This window comes from Ahaetulla prasina, chromosome 8, assembly GCF_028640845.1.
Source record: "Ahaetulla prasina isolate Xishuangbanna chromosome 8, ASM2864084v1, whole genome shotgun sequence".
Classification (NCBI taxonomy): Eukaryota; Metazoa; Chordata; class Lepidosauria; order Squamata; family Colubridae; genus Ahaetulla; species Ahaetulla prasina.
In genome coordinates, this window is record NC_080546.1 from 65,979,261 (window position 1) to 65,993,427 (window position 14,167).

General features: G+C 42.4%; 1 protein-coding gene across 2 annotated transcripts in view; it reads left to right on the forward strand.

The window, feature by feature from the left end:
* The window catches only part of LOC131203278 (ADP-ribosyl cyclase/cyclic ADP-ribose hydrolase 1-like), a 107,583-nt gene extending 99,520 nt beyond the window's left edge, over positions 1-8,063 (forward strand). Inside the window, exons 7-9 of one of the 2 annotated variants that reach the window (XM_058193312.1) lie at positions 1,448-1,534; positions 3,171-3,241; positions 7,850-8,063. In XM_058193312.1, the coding sequence (XP_058049295.1) occupies positions 1,448-1,534; positions 3,171-3,234 (151 nt within the window). In that variant the 3' untranslated portion in view covers positions 3,235-3,241; positions 7,850-8,063. The remainder of the gene's footprint in view (positions 1-1,447; positions 1,535-3,170; positions 3,242-7,849) is intronic. The other variant, XM_058193313.1, reaches the window with a different exon arrangement.
* The last annotated feature ends 6,104 nt before the right edge of the window (positions 8,064-14,167 follow it).

Consider the following 14,167-nt stretch of genomic DNA (forward strand, 5'->3'; position numbering starts at 1 on the left):
CTTGACTCAGAAGCATTGAAAATGCACACAAACATAAAGACATAAAAGAGGGAGGTAAAAAGAACAGCTTCAAAAATAAAATCTAAATAAGATATTTTGAGTCAATGCTCTGAAATATATTTGGGTTCAACTTTAGTGTTAATTCTCTGCTTTTAGTAAAATGTGAGTCTGATTCAGATTCCTTCAGATGGAAGCAAATTCTCATTAGATTAAAATCATTTACAAATGCAAGCAAAATATTTCAAAATCATTTCTTTTATATAGGTTTAATTAAGATTTTGAAACCTCAAAAATTTCCAGAAAAAAAATCAAAATTGAATTCACAGAAGAAAAGAAAATATATCTGCATAGCTTTTATATGCAGATGACAGAGACCAAAACAGTGAAAGGCAAGACTGCAAGAGCAGGTCACCCATTTGTCCCGCCTTTCTCAGACAGGCTCAGCAGAGGGAGGAGGGAAGGAGAAAATGGTTAAAATGAGCAGAAAAACCCCGCTCCCCCCTTTCCTGCTTCTCTCGCTCTTCCAAGGCAAAAAGTCCTTGAGTTAACAACCAGTGAGGACAGAAAAAAGTTTAAAATACTACATGGCAATCTCACCCCCTTTCTCCATTTAGCTCATACTTTTGACAAAATAAGTTTCCCTATTTCTTTTCCTTGCAAACACTAGCTATTGTTTTTCCCCTTACTTCACAACAACATCTTGCAACTTACTGTTTCTTTCTATGAAAGGGAATCAAAGTACATTCACACAAACTTTTACCATCAACATACTCACATTTGCATCACAATCAGGCTGCTTGTGTAAACCAATTTCACATGCAAAAATCCCATTTCATGCTTTCTCCATGCAAAGCAAGAGAAAGAGAGGTGGGTTAGAAAAGAGGGCAGCATGGAAAAAACAAAAATAAAGTAATGAGGAAAAGGTGAACCTTCAAAAAAAAAAAAGACACAGAGAGAGAATCTAAAACATATTTACAGCAACCTCTTTTGTATTCTGAATTTGTATAAAACTTCTGGGGGGGCCTTTGTTATTAATATAAACATTAGGATCTATAATTTTTTCATGCATTGCTCCCTCATCCCCCAGCCAAGCCTGATTTTACATTTTCTTTAATTGTAATGATGATACTGCGAAACCCCTTCCAAATATCCTATCTATGTGTGCAATGTGGTATAAAAAGAAAAAAAATGCTTGCTATAAAAAAAACCTCTCTCTGTGTACTGTTGCCTCTTTTGGTCTGCTTAAATGGTGGGTGCTCGGGGGAAGACTGATTATGCTGATTTGGGTGTTTAGGAATGAGGTTACCTTGAAAACACTAGAGTGATTTTTAAACTATTGGAAAAATATGTATTCAGGAATCAGGCATCAAGTTTTTATTTTCTGGAAGGATTTAGCACAGAGATAATATATACTTGGAACTAACATGTGATGGGCTTCGATTACCAGGGAATCTTGCACAGGGCATTCCATTGCACAATTGAGAGAGATCTTGGAAAACCGAAATATAAGTGTCTCCTGCGAAGACAATTACAGGTAATTTCTGTGCAGCAGAATAATTAAAATTACAGAAATAATGCGAGATTATCATCTTCAAAAACCTCAACAAAAACAATTTCTGACATCACTTGGTGGATATTATTATTATTTTAACAAGTATCAATCATTGTAATTTTTAAGGATACAGTTTGAACTAGAGTTAATATAATAAAAGAAAAAGAATGAATTGATAAAGGTTATATCCATGGTTCCCCCCTCACAAGTCAACCTTTCCAGAGGTTACAATAAATCTTATAAAAATGATTCCATTATATGGTTATAATGTGAACATATGCAGAATCAGAGAAGCAAAATGTAGATTGAGAAACGAATCAAAGCTTTTGTAAACAGTTTTTCCATTAGTTTATTAAAGTGGTGTTATCAAGATCAAAAATTAAAGATTCAAATGTATTTTTGAACTATGTCTCCCAAACCCTCTAGTTCCTTCCAATCACTTAAAGAATTATAGGATGATCTGGGAGGAAAGGGACAGCAAAACAAATCACTATTCATACAAATCATTCAAAGATAGTGCGACTCCAAACTAAACTTTGGGTGCAGTGAACTCTCTATTGATGTGATAGAAAGACATACCGTATTTTTCAGTCTACAAGACACACTCCCCCCCCCAAAAGTGGGTGGAAATATCTGTACATCTTATAAAGTGAATATGGCCAAAGCCCCGCCCACCTGCTGGTCTCTACCCTTTGGCCATTTTCGACCTCCCTGTGCCTCATTTTCAGCCTATGCATGCCCTATTTTTGGCCTCCATGCACTCCATTTTTGGCCGCTGCACACCCTGTTTTTGGCCTCTGTGTATCCCATTTTCAGTCCATTCCAGGCAGCAGGGATTGCCACCACCGCCGATTGCTGCCTATCACCGCCAATTGCTGGTGAAACAGGCTGAAAACGATACATGCAGAGGCTGAAAACATGACCCATGGAGGCAGCAATAGATGATGGCGATCCCTGCAGCCTGGAAAAGCTGATTGCCAGTATTCTGGGAGGCTGATCCAACAACCAATCAGCTGCTCATGCTAACTCAGGCTGCGATAATGTGCTGAAGCTGACCAGGTTGTTTGCTGTTTGCTTCAAGGATGCTAACCAAATGAATACCGATGAGAGGCAGAAGGCAGATATTTTTTTTGTTTTTCTCCCCAAGAGTTAGGTGCATCTTATGGTCTGGAACATCTTATAGTGCAAAAAAATGGTAATTAATTTTATGTCTTTGGTGAAGGCTTAATGCTACATTCAAAAGTAGTTTGAATTATTTTTCTCATGCAAAGTAGTAGGTTTTCCTGATTGTTCTATATTTCTTCTTTGTTTCTTGTTTGCTCTTTGTCTATTAAAGTAGAAATTTTGACAAAATTAAACTTTCATAAACTGTTCAATAAAGGTGCCTGAAGTGTTAGGACACTTTAGGCACCCTTACTGAACATAATTTATGAAAGTTTAATTCTACTTATATCAATAACTAGAAACTCTCCTAATATTACATAGACATTGATAAATTAGATCTATACATCTTCTGGATGGATGTAGACTTGCCATATTTATTTATTTTATTTTATTTATTAAATTTGCCACTGTATATGTGAATTTATACATATATTTTGTTATTGTTTTACAACAGGCCAGCACAATTACTTCAGTGTACTAGAAACCCCAACCACACCGCCTGCACAGTTTGTTCCTGAAATCATGGTATTGTTGTTAACTAAATATAATATGGAATGGAGTATAGCATATAATTTATAAAGAAGAAACTAGAGAAGTAGAAGATGGTAATAAGCATAATCTTAGCTAATCTTTTATTTGCATTTGTATAGGGATATTGCATATGCTGTGTGCATTTGCAAAATAAGGAAATGATTAGAAGTGATTTATATTTTTCAAAACATAATCAAAATATTCTTATCAGAGACCACTTCAAAATGTGAGGGCTATCAGAGCCACAACAAGACTTCCATTTGATAATATGAATCTTTAGACAATCTTTGCCATCTAAATCAATTAACATCTGAGTTTAATTAACATCTAAATTTAGATTTGCCATCTAAATCAATTAACATCTGAGCTCAGCTTTTGATTCTGAGGGATCATGATGAAGATAAGTAGGCTGTCTTTCATTTGTGGCCATCAGTAGTTGGATTTTAGGAGATAAGAACTCCCGACTTTTTGCCCTTGGAATGTCTGCAGAGGACATTCTGACAAAAAAAATCTAAAGTTGCACATAAAAAAATGCTCTGCCTCCTAATACAGCCAGTAACCACAAAGACTTTGGGAGAGGGGAAAAAACAATGGCCAATGGTGGGGTCATACTTTTGGAAAGAACATACATTATCAAGTGGCAGTAAAAACTGGGGTCCCACTGGACAATTACTTAAATATGAGCAGCTGCCAAAAAAGCCAATGCAGTCCTAGGCTGCATTAACAGGGTTAGAATCAAAATCATATGAAGTGTTAGTGCCAGTTTATAAGGCCTTAGTAAGACCACACTTGGAATACTGCATCCAGTTCTGGTCACTACAATATAAAAAAGATGTTGATACTCTGAAAAAGTGCAGACAATAGTCACAAAGCTGATTAAGGTGCTGGATACTAAAATATATGAAGAACGGTTGCAGGAATTGGGTATGTCTAGTCTAGTGAAAAGAAGGACTAGCAGTGTTCCAATATTTGAGGGGCTGCCACAAAGAAGAGTGGGTCAACTGATTTTCAAAAGCACTAGAAGGCAAGAGAAGCAGCAATGGATAGAAATTAATCAAGGAGAGAAGCAACCTAGAATTAAGGAGAAATTTCCTGACAGTGAGAACAATTAACCAGTGGAATGGGTTGCCTTTAGACATTGTGGGTGGAGGCTATTAAGTGGGTGGAGGCTATTAAGTAGAGACTCGATAGCCACTTCTCTGGAATGGTACAAAGCAGTGATGGCGAACCTTTTAGGGTCCGAGTGCCCAAACTGCAACCCAAAACCCACTTATTTATCACAAAGTGCCAACATGGCAATTTAGCCTGAATAATGAGGTTTTGTGAGGAATTTCAATCACTCTTTCACAAATTCTCCCTGGTGTATTTTTTTAACAGCACAACTCAGGAATGATGGGAATGTATTGCAATAGCCTCTTCCTTCCTTCCTTCCTTCCTTCCTTCCCTCCCTCCCTCCCTCCCTCCCTCCTACTTTCCTTCCTTCCTACCACTTCCTCTGATTTCACCCTCCACCTGTATATTACGGTTCATTATTGTTAGTATTTATTAAAGAATGCTGTGTAGCTTAGAAACTCTCAGCAAAAATAACAGCAGCTGTTGTTTGTGGCAGAAGCTATCCTGGGCTATTATTTTTACACACACACACACACACACACACACACACACACACACACACCTATTTTCATTCCACTTTCCCTGGGTCCTTGGGAAAGGAATGGCATTTTTCCCTATCCCCGTCTTTAATAATCAGGACTTTGCACCAGCACGAGATTTAAGCACAGGAGTGCTTCCCCCTCTAGACTTGGGGGAGTGGAGAGAGAGAGAAACGGTCAGAGGGCTACCAGTCTGAGAACTTGGTGCGATCTGGAGCTGCTGCATTTTATGCCCATTGCCTCCAACCAAGGCCCTTCACTTTCTCACAGAAAATGCTCTGAAGCAGGTGGGGAGGCAAAGAGCCAGTTGATACCATGGAGGGAATTCTCTATCCACTCCTCCCTTGCAGCCTTTTAGCTACTATTGTCCCACCTTGCTTCTCCCTCCCCTTAAAATGAGGCTACGGAAGAAAGCTGGGGGGGGGGAATCTAAGGGGGAGGAAGAAGAGACTCAGGCAGATCTATCTCTGAATAGCCACCCACCCAGATTTCAACTGATTTCCTCTCTGATCCTCTGATGAACAGATCCACCCCCCTTTTTGGACTCTGGACCGCTGGGCCTTAATTTTCCCCATTTATTGGGGAAAATCAGATTTTAATTGGGTCTTCCCCCTGCCCCACCCCAAAAGGAAAGCCAGCTGGGCTTCTCCTCCTAGAAGCCCCCCCCCCACCCTTCCCCCTGCTCCCTCCCCCCCCCACTCAATCTCACTTTGGGACAGAGGAGCGCATGCTGGAAACACATGTTGGGGCGTCATGGGAGTGCGCCTTCTGACCCTCTGATGCTCGGCCTGCAACTCTGTGCTCCTCCAGGCCTGGTTTGCTGAGGGGGGAAGCAGCCCTGACATCTCTGCTGCCCCCCATGGCCCCAGCCATTGCTCCCTACCTTCCTCAAAGGTGCGGCATGTTTCAAAGGTGGTAGCTCGTGATTGGAGGTGCCAAACAGTAGGACAGCTGCGAGAACTGGGCCAGGCCTCTTCTGTTGGGCCACCCCCCCCAGGCTTTGGTGCTCAGTGCTCAGCCAGGGGAGGGAAGTGCTTCCCCACGCCACCTCCTTCTTTCTCTTGGCCCTGCCAACGAGGGAGGAGGAAGGCCAGGCTTGAAAGATGTCCCCACCCCACAAGATCCATCCCTGCCATTCTTTCCCACCCCTCTTTGCTGGCAGCAACAGCAAATGTACCATGACGAAGGTGGAATGCTGTTGTTGTGCAAAGGCAAGTGCAGGGTGCTTCGCTCCTGCAGTAAGGCTGCACCCATTGCCACTGCTGCAACAGGGCAACAGCTCTTTCATCCCTCTGCCATGACACGGTGACAAGGAGCCACAGCAGGTGAAAGAGCCTCATGGGTCACATTGTGGTTCCTCATCATAATGGGCTTCAGGAGGAGTACAGGACCTTGCTTCCCCCATTGTGAAGTGTATGAGTGAAAAAGTTCATTCAATCAATTCCAACTTCTTGAGACCTTTTTCTTTTGTGAGAAGTTGGATCGAGTAAAATGCAATGGAGAAACATGATTGGAGCTGGGCTGAGGTGACAGCGTTTGTGCTCTGTGTGCCACATCTGGCATGTGTGCCATAGGTTAACCATCACTACCATCATCATAGGGTCTTCTGCTTGAGTAGGGGGTTGGACTAGAAGACCTCCAAGGTTCTGTTCTGTTCAACTCCCTGATTGCCTCCAGAAGTTGTGGGTGCTCTATCACTGGAGTTTTTAAGAAGATATTGAACAGCTATTTGTTTAGAATGGTTTAGAGTACAAGGTTGGACTCTAAGGTCCCTTCCAACTGTTATTCTGTTGATGTTTGGAAAACCAATTAAATATCTTGAGAGCTCCTCCAGAGATGGAGAATCTACAACTTTTGCAGGTCAACTATTCCACTGCTGTACAGATGTTGCTGTCAGGTTATTTTCTAAATAATTTCAGTGTAGATCCATTGTTTCTGCTCCTCATTACTATGAGAATGGAAAATACTTCTTGATTATCTCTTCTCTGGCATCTGAACCCTGATATCCCATTTACTCCTCCCATAATTGGCCTTCTTTTCTCCTGAGCATCTAAAATTCCTTCAGCTTTCCATCATAGAGATGTCCTCACATTCATGTACCTTCTTTGTTGCCTTCCTCTGAAGTTTTCTAAACTGCCAAACTGTATTACTTCCATCTCATCTTATGTTTGACATCCAGAATGGAACAGGAAAAAGCAGACCAAGATAATTGCATTAAGAATCTCTATCAGCAGGTTCAGAAGAGCCACTGGACAGCCAGTGGAGTAGCCAGGCCTACAGAGAACTTGAAATAAATGCATTGGGTGTTATGCAAACTAGCATTTCTCTGCTAGTTATTAAAAAAGATTTTTATTGGAAAGGGAGTTGCTTTAAGGAATCTACTCATTAAAATTAATACAGCAATGGTTTTTCTTTTCAGGCTAGTGCTGAAGCTTATCCAAAGAAGGCCTGCTTTAATAAACAGTAGCAGGACCATCTACGTAGGGATTAAATAAATCAAGATGGCAGTCAAACTTCTGCAGGTTAAACTGGTTGAGACTCCAGTGTCATGGGCATGGATGCTAATCCTTCCTGACAATCCCTGTGAATAGCAGAAAGGTGCTGTTCTTACACAAAGTCCAAATCATTTTTGAACATCAACAATTTTAATCACTAATGATATGAATGCTGGAGAGATAGAACCCAGATGGGCTGGTTGATGCTATAGTGGAGCAAAAATCTAGGTGTTTTCCCCATTTGATATAAGGGGCCTCCCTCCTGGCACTCTGGCAGGAAATGTGACTGTTTGTACCACCTCACTCTTTAATCAAAGAAATATTTCTTTGATCCTTAGTGTTGTCAAGACAGATAATGTCTCAGTCTGACTTCTATACAAGCTTCAACTTACATCTCCATGAAATGCTCATTTTCTACCACTTTAATAACAAACGTTCCTTTTCTCCCCCTACAGTTTCCCTACAGGGGAAGACAGAAAAGTGAATGTCATCAGATTCAAAGAAACTCTACAGATAATATAATTGTTCAATTTAGAGAGCTTCTTTCTATCAGATAATTTTATACCACTCAGTAAGTTAGAGTTTCTGCTTTTCTTAGTGTCATGTTTTTGTTCTATTTTATTACTATTTTGTTCTATTTTATTGTATGTATCATTGTTTACTGCTGCTAATAAAGGTAACAAAATATTTTAATAAAATATCCATTTATATTTTATTCCATTTTCTCTGACCCCCACTGTGCCAAGCAGGACAATCAAAAATGGTTATTTTTGTTTGTTTGTTTACATTTATATCCTGCCCTTCTCCGAAGACTCAGGGCGGCTTACAGTGTGTAAGGCAATAGTCTCATTCTATTTGTATATTTACAAAGTCAACTTATTGCCCCCACAACAAACTGGGTCCTCATTTTACCTACCTTATAAAGGATGGAAGGCTGAGTCAACCTTGGGCCTGGTGGGACTAGAACCTGCAGTAATGGCAGGCAGCTGTGTTTTAATAACAGGCTATCTTACAGCCTGAGCCACCACGGCCCCTCTCACACATACATAATATGTATGTGTAAGAGGCTAAGTTGGAATTTGAGCTCAGTTCTCTCTAATTATTGGTGAACCATTGTCCTCTTCTGTTTCAACTCTAAAAGTGATTGGCTTCCTTGCAAAATTTTATAACAATCCTTAGCAGTGGAAAAAGACAAGGGGAAAATATGTTGTACAATGCAAGGTCCGTGGTAAATAAAGCCCCCCTGATTCATTATTTTATACAAGGGGGGGGCGGAACTTATGGGCATTTCGGAGACCTGGCTGGGCACAGAAGGGGGTATTCCCCTTGTAGAAATGTGCCCACCGGGTTTCCGTTCATTTCAACAGCCGAGGGCCCAGGGTAGGGGTGGGGGGGGTGGCGGTTGTTATCAAGGAGAGTCTAGAGCCGAGGGAGGCCACTGTACCTCAGATAGCCGGTTGTGAATCCCTCTTTGTGAAGTGGGGCTGTAGGAAGCAGGTGGGCTTGTTGATCACGTACCTGGCTCCTTGCTGCGTGACAACAGCCCTGCCCGAGCTGTTAGAGGTGTTAGCCGGGATGGTGGTTGATACCCCTAGACTTATTGTCATGGGGGATTTCAACTTACCATTGACCGGCGTGACATCGACGACAGCTCGGGAGTTCATGGCTTCCATGACAGCCATGGACCTGACCCAATTAGTTAACGGCCCAACTCACATTGGACCTGATTTTTGTCTCTGGGCAGTGGTTGAATGATCTGGAACTAGGAGAAATAGTTATTGAACCTTTGTCATGGTCGGATCATTCCCTCCTTCACCTGGACTTTCGGACCGCTACTCAACACCGCAGGGAGACGGAACCGATGCGTTGGTTCCGTCCCAGGTGCCTGATGGACTCTGATAGGTTTCTGACGGAGCTTGGGCCGTTCCCTGAGGATCTGGCCCACGGTTCGGCCGAAGAGCTAGTCACTGCCTGGGAACGGGCTGCGGCTGGAGCTTTGGATCATGTCGTGCCTTTGCAGCCTCTGACCCGGCGTAGGTCTCAACCAGCTCCTTGGTTTTCCGAGGAGCTGAGGGAGATGAAACGCCGGAGAAGACGCCTAGAGAGTGTTTGGAGATCCAGCCGTTCGGAAGCTGACCGGACACTAGTTAGGTCCTATAGTAGGACCTACCTAGTGGCATTGAGGGATGCGAAACGTTTTTACATTTCCTCCCTCATTGCGTCGGCAGATAACCGCCCGGCCGCTCTGTTTCGGGTGACCCGCTCCCTCCTTCAACAGGAGGGGCAGGAGGACCCATTACAAGGGCGTGCCGAGGAGTTTAACGGTTATCTATACGATAAAATCGTTCAGCTTCGTGATGGATTGGATCAAAATTGGGTAGATCCAGGCGAGAGGTTCGAGACTCGTCTTGTTGAGACTGTTTGGGATAGTTTTGACCCTGTGACTCCCGAGGACATGGACAGGTTGCTGGGCAGGTTGAATGCCACCACATGTTTACTGGACCCGTGCCCCTCCTGGTTGGTGCTGGCCACGCAGGAGGTGACATGAGGCTGGCTCCGGGGGATTACAAATGCTTCTTTGCGGGAGGGGGTCTTTCCTGCTGCCTTGAAAGAAGCAGTGGTGAGATCCCTCCTCAAGAAGCCTTCCCTGGACCCAGCTGTTTTAGGAAATTATCATCCGGTCTCCAACCTTCGCTTTACAGCGAAGGTTGTAGAGAGTGCGGTGGCATGTCAATTACCCCAGTACCTGGATGAAACTGTCTATCTAGACCCGTTCCAGTCCGGCTTTCAACCCGGATACAGTACGGAGGCGGCTTTGGTTGCATTGGTTGATGATCTCTGGAGGGCCAGGGACAAGGGTTACTCCTCTGCCCTGGTCCTATTAGATCTCTCAGCGGCTTTCAATACCATCGACCATGGTATCCTGCTGCGCCGGCTGGGGAGTTTGGGAGTGGGAGGCACCGTCTATCGGTGGTTCTCTTCCTATCTCTCTGACCTGACACAGACAGTGTTGGCAGGGGGGCAGAGATCGACCCCGAGGCGCCTCATGTGTGGGGTGCTGCAGGGGTCGATTCTCTCGCCTCTCCTGTTCAACATCTATATGAAGCCGCTGGGTGAGATCATCAGTGGTTTTGGGGTGAGGTACCAACTGTACGCTGATGATACGCAGCTGTACTTTTCCACTCCAGGCCACCCCAACGAAGCTGTTGAAGTACTGTCCCTGTGTCTAGAAGCCGTACGGGTCTAGATGGGGAGGAACAGGCTCAAGCTTAATCCCTCCAAGACGGAGTGGCTGTGGATGCCGGCACCCTGGTACAGTCAGCTGCAGCTGTGGCTGACGGTTGGGGCAAGTCATTGGCCCCGATGGAAAGGGTGCGCAACTTGGGCGTTCTCCTGGACGGACGGTTGTCTTTCGAAGATCACTTGATGACCGTCGCCAGGAGAGCTTTTTACCAGGTTCGCCTGATTCGCCAGTTGCGCCCCTTCCTGGACCGGGATGCTCTATGCACGGTCACTCATGCTCTCGTCACTTCTCGCCTGGACTACTGCAATGCTCTCTACATGGGGCTCCCCTTGAAGAGTACCCGGAGGCTTCAGTTGGTCCAGAATGCAGCTGCGCGGGTGATAGAGGGAGCTACTCGTGGCTCCCATATAACACCTATCCTGCGCAGGCTGCACTGGCTGCCTGTGGTCTTCCGGGTGCACTTCAAGGTGCTGGTTACCACCTTTAAAGTGCTCCATGGCTTAGGACCGGGATATTTACGGGATCGCCTTCTGCCACCATTTGCCTCCCACCGACCCGTGCGCTCCCACAGAGAGGGTCTCCTCAGGGTGCCATCTGCCAAACAATGTCGGCTGGCGGCCCCCAGGGGGAGGGCCTTCTCTGTGGGGGCTCCTTCCCTCTGGAACGAACTTCCCCCAGGACTTCGTCAACTCCCTGATCTCCGGGCCTTTCGCCGCGAGCTGAAGATGTATCTATTCTTCCGCGCTGGACTGGCATAACTTTTATTATTTGTATTTTAATTGGGGTTTTATGGTTTTATTTTAATTATGGGCCAAATCTAATAAGTTTTTTATCATTGCTCTTATTGTATTGTATCTATTTATTGTCGATTTTACTTGGCTGTGAACCACCCTGAGTCCTTCGGGAGAAGGGCGGTATACAAATTAAATTATTATTATTAAAGACTTCCGGTGGCTCCACCTCTTCGCTGAGCCCCTAATTAAAGGGGCTCCGCACTGAACATCGTAAAAGCCAGGAAAAGCCGGCTTTAATCTTTTTCCCTGGATGAAAGGGAAAAGATAAGAGCAGCAGGGAAATGTTGGTAGACCTCCCCAGAGGCTTTGTTTTAATTAAGCAGAGCCCCGAAGGGTCGACGGGTCCCATAAATATTCCTGCCATACTCCGACTTCAGTGCGTGCCTGCAAAAGCAGGAAAAGAAGAAAGTGTCCATCTCTGCTAATTGTCTTATCTTCATGGATCTCTTTAAGCAGACGGAATGAGTGCCAGTGGACAATTATTGGATTGCAAGTATTTTTGATTTCCTGACTTCTACCTTTTAAAAAAGAGAATTTTTTTTCCCTTTGTTTTAATTGACTCTTAAAGATGGCGCCTGAACGGGAGTGAAAGTGACGAATGGAATTTCAAACAGTCTGTGCAACTAAGAAGATAAGAAATGTTATGTGTGGATTTTAATGAAGTGAACTGAGCTCTCCTATACTTAAAGGGGAAAAGAGAAGTTTCTAGACTTATATTTTGTGAATTTTAAAAACTGAAATGGCTACTAAACCACCTAAGACTGGGGGCAGAAGGGGTTCTGACCAGCTTTAGAAGATCTGATTAAAGAGCAAGGGAAAGTGTCTGAAGAAAGGTTTAAGGAGATTATGGATAATAATGAGAAAATAAGAGAAGAAATAAAAGAGAATAATAAAAAAATAAGAGAAGATATCTTGATGGCTTTTCAAGGTTTGGCAAAAAGACTGGAGGTGGTGGAGGAGGAGGTGCAAGAAATTGTTCAGTCAAATCAACAAATAGAAAATAGAATGGGGGGAATGCAAATCAAATTGGATAAAAATGAAGATCAAGTGGTGGTGATGCAGTATAGAATGATGGAAGGAGCTCTGAGAATTAGGGGTTTGAATGAGGAGAAAGGGGAAGATTTAAAAAAATTTTTATCAGAAGCTCTGGCTGAATTTATTGAACTTGATCCACAAGAGGTTGCTTATCAAATTGACAAAATTTATAGAGTTAATTCTTGGATTGCTAGGCAAAAGAAACTTCCTAGAGACATTGTGGTTTATTTTTTGAAAAGAACAGTGAGGAATCAAATTTTGCAAGTTGCTTTTCAGAAAAACTTGAAAATAGGGGAACAGGAGTTGAAGGTTTTGAAAGAGATTCCTCCCAAGATGTTAAGGGATAGAAAGGACTTTACATTTTTCACACAAGAACTTAAGAAATACCAGATTCAATTTAGATGGGAGGTTCCAGTTGGCTTGACAGTGTATTATCAAGGAAGGAGATATCGTATTGACACAGTGCTTAAGGCCAAAGATTTTCTTTCTACAGTGCTGAAATTTGAAATAGAAATAATAGAAAAAAGAATTCAAGAGACTCAAATGGGTGTGGAAGCTGAGGTGATTCCAGTGATGTTACCATCAGAGGAACAACCACAAGAACAAAGACTGACGAGGAGCCCTTAGCGTAAAGAAAAGGAGCAACAAACTCAAAGTAAAGTTCAGGATTCTGCTACAGAAGCGGTGGGAGGAGCACGGCCGAAGATACGGGAGGACGATCTTCAGTTGATTGCTCAAAAGTTTCAGCAGCCCAGTAATGGCAAATAAAATCTTGACTTGGAATGTCAATGGTTTGAACTCAGCTCAGAAGAGAAGAAAAATATTTCATTATTTGAAACAATTTAAAAATGATGTTATTTGCTTACAAGAAATGCATATTAAATTATCAGATCAAAAGTACCTAATAAACTCAAAGTTAGGTAAACATTTTGTTGCTTCAGCTTTGGAGAAAAAACATGACATAGTGGTTTATTTGAGAAAAGATATACCAGCCAAGTTAATAGAGGCAGATATTCACGGAAGATATATTGCTATTGAACTTACAATAGAAACAAAAAGGACTCTCTTGCTTGGTATATATGCACCCAATCAGCAACAAGAAAAATTTTATAGAATGTTATATGATAAGTTGATTCTATGAGATTATAAATCGTGCATTATATTGGGAGATTGGAATGGAGTAATAGATACACGAAAGGACAAGAGAATTTCTTCCAAGAAGATACCTGCACATGCAAAGCTGCCTAAATCCTTTTTTGATATGATAGAAGATTTTGAGTTAAGAGATGTATGGAGACTGGAATTTGGAGGAAAGAGACTATACTTTTTCTCTGATAGGCATCAATCCTTCTCACGTATTGATTTTATTTTAATTTCTAATGATTTGCTTTTTAGGGTGAAGAAAACTAAGATATTTCCAAGATGTTTGTCTGATCATAGTCCTGTTTGGATGGAATTGCAATATGGAAAAGAGGGTAGAAGAACTTGGAGATTAAATGAAAATTTGTTTAGATATCAGGATAATGTAAATCAATGTAAAAAGCAGATGAAAGAATTTTTTGATTATAATTTGAATAATGAAACATCGATAGAAATGGTTTGGGACTCCAGTAAAGCTTTTATGAGAGGTGTATTAATATATCTTAATAATAGACAGAGAAATAAGCAACAAAGACAGCGTAGGTATTTAGAAGAGGAAA